Raw genomic sequence first — 15,720 nt, 5'->3', positions numbered from 1 at the left:
TAATGTCCACTGGAAAGGGCTGTCTCCAAGGTCCCTTAGGGCAACCCATACAGGCAACAGGCCGCATACACTACCGAGGAGGCTGCTGTTTGCAGCCATTGCGCACCAGGCCCCCATGGGGAAAAGAGCACAGTCGGCTTAACTGGCTGCAAAGGATCTATTCTTTGACTTCAAAAAATGAAGAGTGATGGGAATGTTTCCTATCCTCATTCTGTGAGGCCAGTATTGCCCTAATATCAAGACCAGTCAATGACATCATAAAAAAAGAAAACTCCAAACCAATATTCCTTATGAATATAGTTGTAAAAATCCTCAACAAAATACTAGCAAACCAAATTCAGCATCATATAAAAAGGATTATATATCATAACTAAATGGAATTTATCCCAGGAATACAAGATTGGTTCAACAAAGGAAAATGAGTCAATGTAATACCCCCTATTGACAGAATAAAGGGGTAGGGAGAACACATGACCACCTCAATAGATGTAGAAAAAGCATTTGACAAAATTCAACATTCTTTTATGATAATACTCAATAAAGTAGAAGCAGAAGGGAACTTCTGCAACTTGATAAAGATTTCTATGAAAAACCCACAACTGGGCTTCCCTGGTGGTGTAGTGGTTAAGAATCCGCCTGCCAATGCAGGGGACACGGGTTCAAGCCCTGGTCCGGGAAGATCCCACATGCCATGGAGCAACTAAGCCCATGCGCCACAACTACTGAGCCTGCACTCTAAAGCCCCCAAGCCACGACTACTGAGCCCACATGCCACAACTACTGAGGTCTGCATGCCTAGAGCCTGTGCTCCGCAACAAGAAAAGCCACAACAGTGAGAAGCCCGCACACCGCAATGAAGAGTAGCCCCCGCTCACTGCAACTAGAGAAAGCCCACGCGCAGCAACGAAGACCCAAAGCAACCAATAAATAAATAAAAATTTTAAAAAACAAACAAAAAGACCCCACAACTAACATCATACTTAATGAAAGACTGAAAGCTTTTCCTCTTAAGGGGAAACAAGACAAGGATGCCTACTCTTATCACTTTTATTCAACATTGTACTGGAGGAGTCTAGGCAGAGCAGTTAGGCAAGAAAAAGTAATCAAAGGCATCCAGATTTGAAAGAAAGAAGTAAAGCTATATTTGCAGATATGATTTTGTAAACACAGAAACCCCTAAAGAATCCACCAAAAATCACAAGATAAATGAGTTCAATAAATTTCCAGGATAAAGATCAATATACAAAAATCAGCTGTAGGGACTTGCCTGCTGGTCCAGTGGTAAAGAATCTGCCTTCCAATGCAGGGGACGCAGGTTCAATCCCTGGTCAGGGAACTAAGATCCCACATGCCACGGGGTAACTAAGCCCATGCACCACAACAACTGAGCTCACACGCCTCAACTAGAGAGCCTGCACGCGGCAAACTACAGAGCCCACGAGCCCTGGAGCCTGCATGTCACAACTAGAGAAGAGAAAACCCACAGGCCACAGCTAGAGAGAAGCCCATGCGCTGCAAAGAAAGATCCCGCATACCTCAACGAACATCCCATGTGCCGCAACTGAGACCCAATGCAGCCAAAAATAAAATAAAGTAAATTAAATAAATAAAATCAGCTGTATTTCTATGCAGTGGCAATGAACAATCTGAAAATGAAATTAAGAAAGCAATTCCAATTACAATAGCATCAAAAAGAACAATATTCCTAGGCATAAATTTAACAAAAGAAGCTCAGACTTGTACACTGAAAAATTATAAAACATCATTGAAAGATATTATAGAAGACCTAAATGAATGGAAAGACATCCTTTGTTCATGGTTTGGAAGACTTACTATTGTTAATATAGCAGTATTCCCCCAAAATATTTACAAAATCAACACAACTCCTGTCAAAATCACAGCTGCCCTTTCTTTTTTTTGTAGAAATTAACAAGCAGAATTTAAAATTCACATGGAAATGCAGGAGGCCCTGAATGGCCAAACACAGTCTTAAAAACAGGAGAGGATTGGAGGATTCACACCTCCCAATATCAGAACTTACTGCCAAGCTACAGTATTTAAGACAGTGTGATACTGGCAGATGGACAGACATACAGATCAATGGAATAGAAATGAGAGTTCAGAAATAAACCCATACACTTATGGTCAATTGATTTTCAACAAGGGTGCCAAGACATCCAATAGGAAAAGAGTAATCTATTCAACAAATGGTTCTGGGATAACTAGATAACCACTTAAAGAATGAAATTGGAGCCCTGCTTCACACCATACACAAAGGAACTCAAAAATGAATCAAAGGGCTTCCCTGGTGGTGCAGTGGTTGAGAGTCCACCTGCCGATGCAGGGGACGTGGGTTCGTGCCCCGGTCCGGGAAGATCCCACATGCCGCGGAGCGGCTGGGCCCGTGAGCCATGGCCACTGAGCTTGCGCGTCCGGAGCCTGTGCTCCGCAATGGGAGAGGCCACAACAGTGAGAGGCCCGCATACAGCAAAAAGAAAGAAAAAAAAAAAAGACATTGAAAAAAAAGAAAGTAAAGAGACAAACCACAGGGAGAAAATATTTGCAAATCTTATATCTGGTAAGAGTTTGGTATCCAGAATACATAAAGAACTCTTACAACTCAATAATAAAAAGCCTACAAAATAAAAAGATCTGCAAATACTTTGTCCCAGTCTTTTTATCCTAACAGGATCTTTTGCAGAGCAAAAGTTTTTAAATTTGATGAACTCCAGTTTATCAATTTTTTTTGGTTGCTTGGTGTCTATGGATGTCCCATTGCTCCAACACCATTTGTTGCAAAGGCTGTCCTTCTGCCATTGAAATGCTTTTGCACCTTTGTCAAAATCAGTTGGCTATCTGATAAGGGATTTGTGTCTAGTATATATAAAGAAGTCTCACAACTCAGTAACAAAAAGAAAAATTACCCAACTAAAAAACGGGCAAAGAATTTGAAAAGACGTTTCTCCAAAGAAGGTATACAAATGGCCAGTAAGCACATTGTTAGTCATTAGGGAAATGCAAATCAAACCCCCAATGAGATGTCACTTCATACCATCTAGGATGGATATAATCAAAGAGACAGACAATAATAATAACCTGAAGATATGGAGAAATTGGAGCCCTCATACACTGCTGGTGAGAATGTGAAATGGTTTGGCCACTTTGGAAAACAGTTTAGTAGTTCCTCAAAAAGTTAAACATAGAGCTACCATATGACCCAGCAATTCTACTCCTAGATATATACCCAAGAGAAATGAAAACTCTTAACAGATACTTGTGCACCAATGTTTAGAGCAAGATTATTCACAACAGCCAAAAGGTATAAACAACCCAAGTGGCCATCAACAGATGAATGGATAAATGTGGTATATTCATATAACGGAATACTATTTTGCCACAAAAATGAAGTATTGATTCATGCTACAGCATGAATGAACTTTGAAGGTATCTTTCTAAGTGAAAGGAGACAGGCACAGAAGACCACATGTTGTATGATACCATTACATGATTCCATTCCACTTTGAAATGACCAGAATAAACAAATCCATCAAGAAAGGAAGTTGATTAGTGGTTGCCAGGGGAGAAGGTGGAATGGGGGGTGACTGCTTATGGACATGGGCTTTTGGAAGCAGATGATAAAAATGTTCTGGAATTAGATAGTACGATGGTTGCACAACTCTGTGAATATATGAAAAACTGCTGAATTGTACACTTTACAGGGGTGAATATTATGATGTGTGAATTATATATCTCCATTTTTAAAAAGGAATGAGAGAAACAATCTTGTTGAAACACTGGAAAGTAAAGCTTATTTGCAAAATATGATCTGTAAATTTGTAAAATTAGTTTGACCCTTGAGGGAACTTCTAAGAAGTCAGATCTAAGGCTTTTCTCTTCATGATTGACCTTGGCTTTTGGTCAACTTTAGTGCTTAACACATCAGAATTTATTTTGTTTTTTTTTTCAGGTGACTATGGTTTTAGAATTTTTTAAGAAGAACGTAATAGCCATTAATAGTAACTCCATTTGAAAAGGCTACAAATCTAATTTTGGATTCTGGAAAAATAACCAAAGCAACGTCTTGCCCTTTGGTAGGGTCAGCACTGAATATCTACAGGGCAGAGCCAGCAGTCCTCACCCTCTTTCAGAAGGCTATGCTGGGAGGGAAGCTGGGTTAAGGCCAGAGGACCTTTTCACACAATGTAGGAGGTGGGAACATCATTCCCCCTTTACAGATGGGAAGCAGAAGCCCAAAAAAGATCATCCCAAAGTTGGAACCGCTAGTTTCTCATCTTTACCCACAGCTTGTTCTTAACCTTCCTCCAGAAAACAAAACTGGGCTTGAAAATAGTACTCCCATCACTAAATTTAAACGTGAATAAAAACAACTGGTATTGGTAGACTGCCTTACTGCCTCCTCAGGCCTGCCCCCAACCTGAGCTGATGACAGTCCCAGGCAGGGGGTTGGGGGTATGTAATATCTTCACTCTACAGATGAAGCAACAGAGCTTGAGAGGCATCATGATGGCAGAAGTCACACAGCTTGGGTGTCCGAGCCAAGGCCAGCCATCTGTCCTGCCTTCCTCCCTGCTCTCCTGCTGTCTCAGCAGTAATGCCAAATCTGATAAGACAAGTTATCCATGCTCCTCCTCCTATGAAGATCTTGTCTGCTATATACATAATGCCCTGAGAGCTCCCTGGAGAAGGGTGTTGGAAGACCAACAGCCACAGCACTGGCCACAGGACACCAAGAGCCATGTGTCCTGTCACATAACCTAAGAATACTGGGTTACTTGTTATAGGTTAAGAAACAGGTGACAGGGAGACAGGTCAGCAGTCTGGACAAGAAATGGTGATGGTTGAACCAGGATCCCTGGAGATGAACAGGGAAGCAAGCAGGGAGGAGTTCAAGCTTTGGGCAGACGAAAGTGTAACAGACCTGGGTCCCCAGCCAGACCTGGCCACTCACCTCAGACAACATGGTTACTGCTCTGAGTTTCTGTTTCCCCATTTGTAAAGTGAGTAAATGGGATGATACCTGGTGTCCCTGGGCACTGGTAAGTGCCCAAGAAGTAGTGGTTGGAACCCAGCATCTGGCTTTGAAGAAGGCTTCCTTCCAAGCAGTGGAGCCTAGCCACCTGTCAGAGCAATCCTGCCCCATCTGCACATGTTCATAAGGTTAAATTCAGTGATTCTTGAATAACTTTTTATAAGACAAAGACAGACACTGACAGAAGGACAGTGCCAAAGTAAGGGGCCCCAGGAACTACAAGAAGCATACTACTGCAGGCTGTGCCATGGTTTATAGTTTCCAAGTTATGAAAACTGGAGAAAGGAGAGCCCCAGGGCCTGCCCCAGGGTGCGAGCAGTCCCTTCAGGGGCCCTGCTGCTGAGCAGGCAGAGCATTCCCTGCAGAAAGTCAGCCTCTTGGCACAGCACAGAAAATTACATTATGCTCAGTCTATCTGGTGAGAATAAGCCTAAGTCAGACTCTTCTGATGGACTGAAGTAAAGAAACCTGCCTCTTGCTTTCTGTCTTCTCCCATCTGCCCTCCATCTTGAAGACACGTGACAGGAAGAGCAGGAGATTCTTCTTCAGAAGACCTTGCTGATTCGAGCCTGTTTCTTTCACTTAAAGAGTTGTGGGACATTGGAAGTCCCTTCAAATGGCTGGGCCTTGGGGGCCTGCACTTTACATTGGCCTGGGAGAGTCCTTAGCAGATACTTTGCCTCATCTGTGAATCTGTCTTTCAGCTCTGTGCAGTGTGCCTAGAAGACTTCAAGCCTCGAGATGAGTTGGGGATTTGTCCATGTAAGCATGCCTTCCACAGAAAGTAAGTATTGGTGTGGAATTATTTAAGAGGACCGGAGTTTGAGGCACATTGACCAACTCACTTGTAGGCTTGGAGCAGTGCCAGACAAGCTTGATGGCTTCATGACTGGTTTATAATGCAGAAAGCTGAAAGTGCCCTACAGGCTGTTTTGTGTGTGTGTGTGACATTAGGAGGGATCAGGATGGTGGAACGTGAATACCAAGGCAGGACTTCAGGCAGAGCGCCAGACAAGCCCACACCTCCTTGGAGCCCAGGCTATAAAGAGCTGTTTTACTGGAACTTTCCAATGAGAGTTTCCTTTCCTAAAAACTTATTTTAATCAAAACCATAGTTATGGGCTTCCCTGTTGGTGCAGCGGTTGAGAGTCCGCCTGCCGGTGCGGGGGACACGGGTTCGTGCCCCGGTCCGGGAAGATTCCACATGCCGCGGAGCAGCTGGGCCCATGAGCCATGGCCGCTGAGCCTGCGCGTCCGGAGCCTGTGCTCCGCAACGGGAGAGGCCACAACAGTGAGAGGCCTGTGTACTGCAAAAAAAAAAAAAAACATAGTTATTTTAAATCAAAATAAATAAGTCTGAATGTAAATAGTAGTGTGGGACCATCTCCTCCCCCCTCCTACAGACATATTTAATACTCCCCCTTTTCTTGCAATTTTATGTGTTTTGTATTTCTATTAGAAAACTTCATTTCTCCTCCTTCTCACCACCCTCCTCAATGTACTTCATTCTTTAAGAAGTCATGGATGACTGAGGGTATAGCATACTGACTGTAGCTTCTTGGAAAGCTGGAGTCTGGTTCCTCCAGAGGGTGAAATGCATTCTCCACCCAGTGGTAGAACTCTTTGGGACCTGGCTGTTCACTCCAGTCCCCACCTCTGAGCAACAGATATATTCAACATGTGAGGCATATGGGCAGGGGGTGCCACGAGCATGGGACTGACCTCTTCCTTCTTGTGCTGTCTCGTTCTTCAGGTGCCTTATTAAGTGGCTGGAGGTTCGCAAAGTATGTCCACTGTGCAACATGCCGGTTCTGCAGCTGGCCCAGTTGCATAGTAAGCAGGACCGTGGACCCCCACAGGGTCCCCTCCCTGGGGCAGAGAACATTGTATAGCTCATCACAAGGATCAAACTGTTGCAGAAGCCAATGTCTGCGTGGAGCCAGGAGGAACACAAGCAGTCTCTGTGTTGGCTGCTCTACCTGGGGCACCAGCTGCTGCTTCCTTTGTCTAATGAAGAACTCTTGGGCCAACTAGGCTGGGAACCGAGACTTCTGGATCTTGTGACAACCAAAGTACTCTGACACTACCCCATGCCAAGAGAAGAGGAGTAGATGAGCCTGCGGGTTTGGTTCAAGAAACCTCATGAGGGTCTCTTGCTAACTCCATTGCACTCTGTCTCCCAGACACTTATCTCCATGTCAAGGTGAATCTTTATCAAGCAGAAGGGACGATAAACACAAGTGTTAGAGAAGGGAACTGAGGGCAGGTCTTTAAAGCCACCCCCACCCCGACCCTGTGGACACATGAGCTTCTATGCAGACCGTGCACGCCTTTGCAACAGCAAACCCTCCTAGCAGCCCCAGCCAAGTAAAAACAGTGGTTACCTCAGCCCAAGCACAACCGGCTGCAGTGCCGGAGGCAGTGCCAACAAGGCTTTTCACGTTATGTCCCTTTGATAAGGCCATCTTAGAACCCAAGGGCTTTGGTTACAAAAAAGCAGCAGTACCCATCACCACAGGTCCTGCCTCAAGTTCACAACACTTGCTTATCAAATCATCTAAGCTAGAAACATTAGATGTGCTTGGAAAGGTCTGGTCAAAAGCCATTTCCTCTTATTTCCCCTCCTACTCACCAGTGAGGCACAGCCAAGCTGCCATCAGGAGCCCCAGCAGGGGGTGGGCCTCTGAGCCCATGCTGTCCCTGTATGACCTGGGGGCCTCAGGGTGCTGCCCACATTCCCACATATGCAGTGTGGTTCCAGCGTACCTGCTGGTCTTGGCCCACTGCCTCAGTAGGAAGCTGCTGTAAGCCCCTCACATGGCTCCAAAGAGGAGCATCTTACTGATAACGGCCAGTCCCCTTGGCCCTGCTGAGCTGAGAGGAGGATGCTAACCCCCTTGCTTCTCCCCATCCTTCTCTCTGTTCTCTTCCCTCTCTTGCCCTCTCTTTCTACTCAAAAGAAAATGCCCATCGTTGACTTAACAATTTGAAGTATCACAAATAAGATCCCTATGTAATTCTGAAGCCAGGGAAATGCTAGAAATTGTGAATAGTTTCAGGAAGCTCCTGCAAGGCTATTCACCATTGGTGTGTGCTTCAGTATTTGGACTTGGATAACTAACTGGAAGTGTCTTTATAGGGGAGAAACACATGCTGCTCTTTCACTCTTTCTCTCCAACTTTTCTAGAAATGACTCAGAGTCTAGCAGGATTCATGACTATTTTATAAGTTAGCTATGTGAAACAGCATTGGGTCAGATAGAAAGCTCTCTTCCACAGCCCTGCTCTCCACCTCCTTCCATCACAGGGGTGGGACTCCTCATCAACAGCTTTGCCTCTCTGCCCCATCCCCCAAGTATGAGTGGGGGCAGTTTCTCATTGGAAATACAGCCTGCATGATACGGAGAGTGGAGGAAACTTTGCTACTCTGTTCATGGCGTATCTCCAGGAATTTTCTTGGAATCCAGCCTCTACCGTCTTAGAATGGGCGAGGGAACCTGTCCTTGGCTCAGGTGGCTGGGATCAGATGAGGAGGAAAATTCCCATTAGCCTAGAAAAATGCTGGGCAGAATCCAGTTTGGGAAATTACAAATCCAGTTGGTCGGAATTGGCTGTACCCTATGTGTGACCTATTCATGGTATGCTAACTGGACTGCTTCTTTAAACAGGGCAAGGGAAGTGTGGAATATTTTTATATGAAAGCCTTAGTCTGTCTGGCACCCATGAAAAGAACTATTTGTACACTCCTACTTTCACCCTGTTTCTGCATTCTCTATTTTGTAGCACAATAGAGTTGAATGCTGCAAAGCACCCAGTTTATAGTGAAATGTTTTCAGTGACCAATGTCAGAAGTAGGCTTACTTTGGACTAGCCTCATTAATAGCCAACGCTCACCATTTTCACATAATGGCTTTGGGACAAATGTCACCTCTTAGTTATGGGGTTCCAATAGGAAATAGAACTTTTCCCTTCAAAGGAGGAATTCTTGTGTTCTATACTGCAAATTATTTCATCGCACAGCTTTTGTAGGATTATAGCCTTTCAGTGCATCAGTACCAAGGAGACAGCCTCACGAAGTCCCTCTATTTGTAGGGAGGCAAATTAATTCATCTCACGGTGTCACAGCTAAAGGCCAGTTGGACCAGACATTCAAAGCCCATCCATTAGAGGAAAGCTTGAGAGTGCTGTGCGCTCCCCACTAGGCACCATCATGGGTCTGCTTTACACCATGACCTCAACACTTGTGAATGTGCAGGGCTTTTAAAAACCCAGCTCTTCTAAGGTGGGGCTTGACACTGGAGTGGTTAAGAGTGTTCGCTCTGCTTATAGTCATCTTCCCTTTCTTGGCTTGGTGTCCTTCTATTGCAGCATGGCCAGTGTCACCTGCAGTAGTTATTACTCTTAGCAACACAACGTGAATGTGTTTGCTCCCCACATCTGGGTCCTCCTCCAGAACGTCCCAGTGCTGCACTGCTGTAACTGAGAACGGCCAGGGTTTAATTTATGTCTTCCTTTAATTCTAATTAAAATCACAGTTTTATGTGAAGGACAAGGTCAAATCTCCATTCAAAAAAACTTATTTTTAAAGAACAAGGATCCCTTAATACTCTTTGATCAAGCTCACACCTCACAGTGAGGCTGCCCTGTCCAAATCTATCTCCATGAGTTGTTGACCTTTTGTTAATCTGTAGACATGTGAGGACTCTGGTCTGCTTTTGGGTCACTGGCAGGTAACGTGATTTTTTAACTTCATCTTAATGTGTCTTAAGCGACTCAGAGATTGGGTGTTGCGTGCTGTGGGTTACTGGAGCAAAACTCAGACTCAACTGGACTCCATGGGTGGGTGAATCATTATCTAGTTGTTACTAGGGGTACAGCTGAATTCAGCTGGCTTTAGGAACAGGGAACAAAACCAGCCTGACTTGATTCCTGGTTGAGTAGGCCTAACATGCTAGTTGTCATCTGCTGCTTTTCTTTGCCACAGTGATTTGGTTAGGCCTATCCCTAGTAGTTAAGGCCCTAGCCAAGGAACAGGACAAGACAGTAATGGCCAGATGGGAGCAGGTGGACCATGGGGAAGTCTGGGCTGAGGGATACGGGGGACCTCACACCATTGCCAAACACACTGTTCTCGACAAGTCTTGACAAAGATCCTTTCCCCAGTGCCTAGCCCCTCAAATCCATCAAACGAATGACCTCATGCCCTGTTCCTTTCCACATTACCCACTCCAAAGCCTATCATCATGGCCTGGTCCCATTCTGCTAAGCTGCCCTGAACGACTGTAGTAACTGTTTTTCTGAGAGGTTTTCTGGGAATTATGAAATGCACACAGGGAGGCATCCCCAGAGCTCTGTAGAGAAAAGGTGCTCAGCTTGATTTGAATCACCCCCTTGCCACTCACTAGCCACATGCCTTCCTGCAAGTTAGCCTCCCAAAACCTGTTGCCTTATCCGCCCACCCAGGGATTGTAGGAAGGGTGTCCCCACCAGCTCTTGTGGGGAATTGGCCACCATGTCTGGAGTCCAGCAGGCAGGCCTAGAGTCATGGGGGCTGGTGCTACTAGGTGACACCGTCATGCTGGCCACATGGGGCTCCTCTGTTGTCCCGGTAGAAACAACCTCAGCAGAGAGCCTCCTGAGATGTAGGGGCTCTCCCCTGGGTCCCAGTTCACCTGGCTCCCTTCCCTTTCCCATCTTGATCTTCCTTAGTCACTTCCGTTTACCTTTGCCCACGGTGCTCCCCAACATGGTTGCTCAGTGCTGAATATTCCTTAATTTTTTGAATAGGTAATCCCTTCAAGTGGTTCACAAATCATAAACAGTTAAGTCTTCCTTGCATCCCTGACCTCCAAGCAAGCCAAGTTCCTCACTCCTTGAGCACCCACTATTAGTTCCTTGTGGATTCTTCCAGAGATTATTTATGCATATACAAGTACATACACATGTATGTACATGTGCATGGGGTGTGGGTGTGTGTGTATATATATATACACACAGACACACACACACAGTTGACCCTTGAACAACATAGGTTAGGGGCGCTGACCCCCTGTACAGCCTGCACATCACTTTACAGTCAGCCCTCTATATCCGCGGTTCAGCATCCAAGGATTCAACCAACTTTGGATCATGTAGAATGTATTCATTGAAAAAAATCCACGTGTAAGTAGACCTGCTCAGTTCAAACCTATATTGTTCAAGAATCAACTGTGTGTATGTGTATAATTTTTCTTTTTTACTTGTGTAATACCAGACAAGTATATTCAAGGAACATTCCTAGTCATGTGGGAAGAACCATCCCAGAAGTCAGAATATCTGTAAAAGGTGAGCCCAGAATTGGGGGATATTTCTATAATCACATTCCTTTTGAATAAGGCATATTTTCCACTGATTGCAGCATGATGAAATTCTAGTTTGCTACCCCAATCAAACTACAATCCCTCCCTGACCCTAACCACTGATGCCCAAATAACAAGACAGCACAACCAGTTTCCAGCCTATCTTTCTGAGTCTGTTGCAGGGCACTCAAGAGCAGGCTCCACAGCCAAAAGCAACAGCACAGTCCAGCAGCTTTTGCAGGAGCCTGGACAGGCTGCAGCCGCACCTCAACCCCCCAATCCAGTTTCAAGTGAGGACCAAGAGCCCAGCAGTGACGTCTGGTTACAACTGTCATGGTTTCTTAGGCAAGCCCATGTTTTTGAGGCAGGAGTTTGAGAAGCAGCAGTAACTGAAGGCTGAGACATCCTTCTGTTTTGTGGGGCAGATGTCTCAGATGTTGCTAAGCAAATAGGTGGTCAGCTGCCTCAGCATTAACAGCAGATATGGCCGAACGTTCAAGTTCATGAACCTACTCCCTTTCCCTTCCCACTCTTTATGAACACACTAAAAAGAAAACGTTCCCATAGAATTTCTCCTCACCCAACATTTTTTCAACAACAGCAATTATCCCACCAACATTTTCTTTAAAAAACAATTAAGTTCATTCTTGCCCCTGCAGGAGATCCAGGTTAAAGCTGCTTCCTCCAGGCAGCCTTGAAGGGAGGGGCATGGACTTGTGCCTCTCATTCCTCACCCACCTCCCTGGTATCCTGCCACACAGAACAGCAGCCCAGGGATTCCCTAGATTAAAAGTGCAACTTGGGCCCCTGAACTGAAACTTGCAAAGGAATTGTATGTGAAACTCCACTCTTCTGTCATTTGATGAACCTCTTGTCTTTTTCATCGTTAGCATTTAGGTATTTGAGTAAAGGAGATGAAAGTGTCTAAATTCTGGTGAAATTTGCAGTTGTTAACTGGAAAATGCTGGGTCATGTTCCTTTAGTAGATTAACGAAGGCTTCCACGTGCCATGGAATGTGCTTCCATTTGATTGGGAACATGAGGAAAACAGAGGGGCTTGTTCAGTAAATATTATTCCAGTTCAGCTTCAGAGCCTAAATTGTTGTTGCAAGATGCAGTTTTATTCCACTTTTAGACCAAGCATCAGCACACTTGGCTTACCGACCCAGTGCTCACTTCTGTGGCTGTAGTGTCAGGGCCTCCCTGCTCCAGGGACATGTACCCACATTGTGGGCCCCACCAGTGTCAAAGGACTTGTCTATTCTTCCATGAAGCCCCTCTCAGCTCCCTAGGCCAGTACAAGCCTGGCGGACCTGTGTCTCGGGCCAGGTGCACACCATCCCTCCATCCACCCCTTCCCTCCCAGGCACCCCCGCTAGAGCAGGAGAGGCAGATGAGGCTAGTGTTAGGAAGTCCTTCCTGGTAACAGCTCAGTCTTCCAAGAGAGTGTTCCTGAACTGTCATCTCTGGGTCTCTTGACAGATCTTTGCCAGAAAGAGTGGATATTAGTCCTATAGTTTTAAGCCTATTGGGGTTTATTCACTAGATATCGTATAACTCCCTCAAAAAAAGGTTTATGAAATGCTGAACCTCAGGTTTCATAGACATGTTTGTACACCAAGAATTATGCAGAATATTTTTAAACATTCGCAGTTTTTTGTAAGCTATATATTTTTGTATATTTAATTGCTATTTTAAAATTTTAATGCATTTTGCTAATTACTCTTGTTTAAAAAATAAGACATGCATGTAACTGACTTAAATGTAAATAAAAAGCAAATTTTAAAAATACTTTGTGCTGAGCATGTACACACCCTTGGTCACCCACATCCCACTTAAGCCCATGTAGCAAGAGCTGAAGAGTGGTTCTGAACAAACAGAATTGGTCAACAGCAACAGGTGATTGTGACAGAGGAGCCTGGCTTATCTCTTCCCATGGTGTGGGGTGCCAGTCAGGGGTGATGAGTGGAGCACCAGGCCACAGCAAAGGAGAAGGCAGAGAGGCCAAGGCCCCCCTGCCACCCTGGCCTCAGCACCACAGGTGTGGCTGGACACAGTCAAGCAGTCTCCCAAATGTGGACACCAGTGCTCAGGAGGTTGCAGTGGTGGAACCGGCCCACGCCTCACCCCTCTAGCTATATCCCAGGTCTGGAAATACCAACTATTCTGTTGGGAGGAGAAAAAAACATCTCCTGGTCCAAAGCCATCCTGTGGCAGCTACTGTTTCTACTCACCAACCCTCACTAGGACTGCAGCTCAGCTTTGGCCCCATAGCTTCAGGGAAACTGCTCCCCCTCAAGGCCACCCATGGCCCTGCAACCAAATCTGTGCCACCTCTGAAACCTCCTCTTAATGCAGGTGCCTGGAGAGCTCCTCTCCCCTCAAGTCTCCAGAGCAACAGGCCCCCTGCACTAGTCCCCTCTGACCACTCTTCGGTGTTCTTCGCAGCCTCTTCCTTGTCTGCACATCTCTTGTTATTCTCACTCTACCTTGGGATTCACTAAATTCCCACCTACATTTTACCCACCTACATGCACATCATTCTCAGGTCTCTGACCTAAATATCCAGATACCTATTTGGCATCAAAAATCAGGCAGCCCAAAACCAAGTCTCCCCAGCAAGCCTAGGTGCCCTCACAGAACCTCCTTCCCCCACTTCCAATCTCCACATCTCTAAACTCAACCCTCTAAAGCATCCCTCTCTACCTGACCATCCACTGCTCCCATCTTGGTTTGGCCACCTTCCTTTCACACCTGGACCATGACCACAGCCACTACCACCCCCACTGCCTCTAATAGGTGAGTGTGGGATGGGACCCTCAGGCTAGTATTTGGAGGGCTGACTGGAAGGGATAACTGCTAAGATGAAACAGGGCAGTGGCTTAGACCAGAGTGGTAGCTGTGGTGACAAGACTGAGTTTACATGCATCTCACAAACTGGAGGTAGTGAAGTGGCAGGAAACTGGGAGAGGATGCTGGCGGAGCTTCAGGGGAGAGGATGGAGACATTTCTGTGTAAAGATGGCCTTGGAGATACAGAAGAGAAGGGAAGCGGGAAAGGGGAAGGGGGAAGAGGGAAGAGAAGGCAGTCAATGCCTTGGGACTGGAGCTCAGAGGCAAGGGCTGGGCCAGATATGCTACCTTAGAAATCAGAGTCAAGGTGAGTGCTGATGACTGCTTAAGGAGATCAAGGATTGAGCCTGAGGGCTAGCAATATCTAATTATCTTCAGTGGAGAATAAATTGGCAGAGACAAAGTGGCCTAGGAGATAGAAGGAAAAGCAAGAGGGGTCTGCAGTGTTAGAACTGAGGAGGATGAGAACATGAAATGTCCATTATATTTAGCAACGAGATTCACTGGAGTAAGAAGGATGGGCTGAGCACAAGGCACAAAAAGAAGTCACAGAGGCAGTTTCTCAAGAGCAGGAAGTGGTGAATCCATGGAGGTGGAAGGCGACTTCAAGGCACAAGAGGAAAGGGGGCTCTGCCGGATTCTAGCTGTGTGACTTTGGGCAGTTTCCTCCTCTGTTAAGTTATGGAGATGACAAGGGCTGCATGACACGACCCACAAAAAGCAATGGCACATATTGGCTCGGTGCTTTGTGACAGCCTGGAGGGGTGGGATAGGGAGGGTGGGAGGGAGGGAGACGCAAGAGGGAAGACATATGGGAACATATGTATATGTATAACTGATTCACTTTGTTATAAAGCAGAAACTAACACACCATTGTAAAGCAATTATACCCCAATAAAGATGTTAAAAAAAAAAAAAGCAATGGGACAGCCTTGTGAGCACAGTAACTGCGGGGAGAGCAGGCGGGACCCCACAAGGCCTCAGAGGTCAACCTGGATCTCCATGGGCAGTGAACAGGCTCACGCTGGCGCCATTCCTCGGTCCAGAGGAAGAAGCCAACCTCTACCAAGACTCCATCTAGAAACCTGTCTCTCCTCAAGCAGCCTTTTGAGCCTCCCACACGCAGCCCCTCCACTAGATCCAACTGAGCCAGCCTCCCAGGCAGTTTCCAGCAAGCACAAGGCAGGGAGCAGAAGGCGGGAGAGCCCCGCCCTGCTCTCCATGAGCTAATCAATGGACACCTCAATTCCTCCCTCTCTACCAGCCTGAAATAACCAGATTCCCCCCACTCCTTGAAAAGCTGTCGATACTGGCAGCCCTCTTTTAGTCTTCCAGATGTGCTTTTTCTACTAGCTTACTCACTTCCATCACATCAATTATCCCTCCACTACCCAAGGAAATTCTGCCCAGGGGAGAAGTCCTTTCCCTCCAAACAGACCTTCCCAGGATCTACAGTGTAAACAAGCTGGAACTGCCCTTCC

At 46.0% G+C, this 15,720-nt stretch overlaps 1 protein-coding gene and 1 non-coding gene across 9 annotated transcripts in view; one reads left to right on the top strand and one right to left on the bottom strand.

The window, feature by feature from the left end:
* Window positions 1-13,178, top strand: part of RNF24 (ring finger protein 24) — a 141,987-nt gene extending 128,809 nt beyond the window's left edge. For all 8 annotated transcript variants that reach the window (XM_004285288.3, XM_049699502.1, XM_049699500.1 and 5 more), the window contains 2 exons: window positions 5,755-5,834; window positions 6,804-13,178. In XM_004285288.3, coding sequence (XP_004285336.2) covers window positions 5,755-5,834; window positions 6,804-6,942 — 219 coding nt within the window. In that variant the 3' untranslated portion in view covers window positions 6,943-13,178. The remainder of the gene's footprint in view (window positions 1-5,754; window positions 5,835-6,803) is intronic.
* On the bottom strand, window positions 18-152 carry LOC117198583 (small nucleolar RNA SNORA70). Its single transcript, XR_004479781.1, has one exon. It is a non-coding gene; the product is annotated as a small nucleolar RNA SNORA70 (small nucleolar RNA).
* Window positions 13,179-15,720: the final 2,542 nt, after the last annotated feature.

The sequence above is a fragment of the Orcinus orca genome, chromosome 16, assembly GCF_937001465.1.
Source record: "Orcinus orca chromosome 16, mOrcOrc1.1, whole genome shotgun sequence".
Classification (NCBI taxonomy): domain Eukaryota; kingdom Metazoa; phylum Chordata; class Mammalia; order Artiodactyla; family Delphinidae; genus Orcinus; species Orcinus orca.
This window is presented reverse-complemented; position numbering and strand designations above follow the sequence as displayed.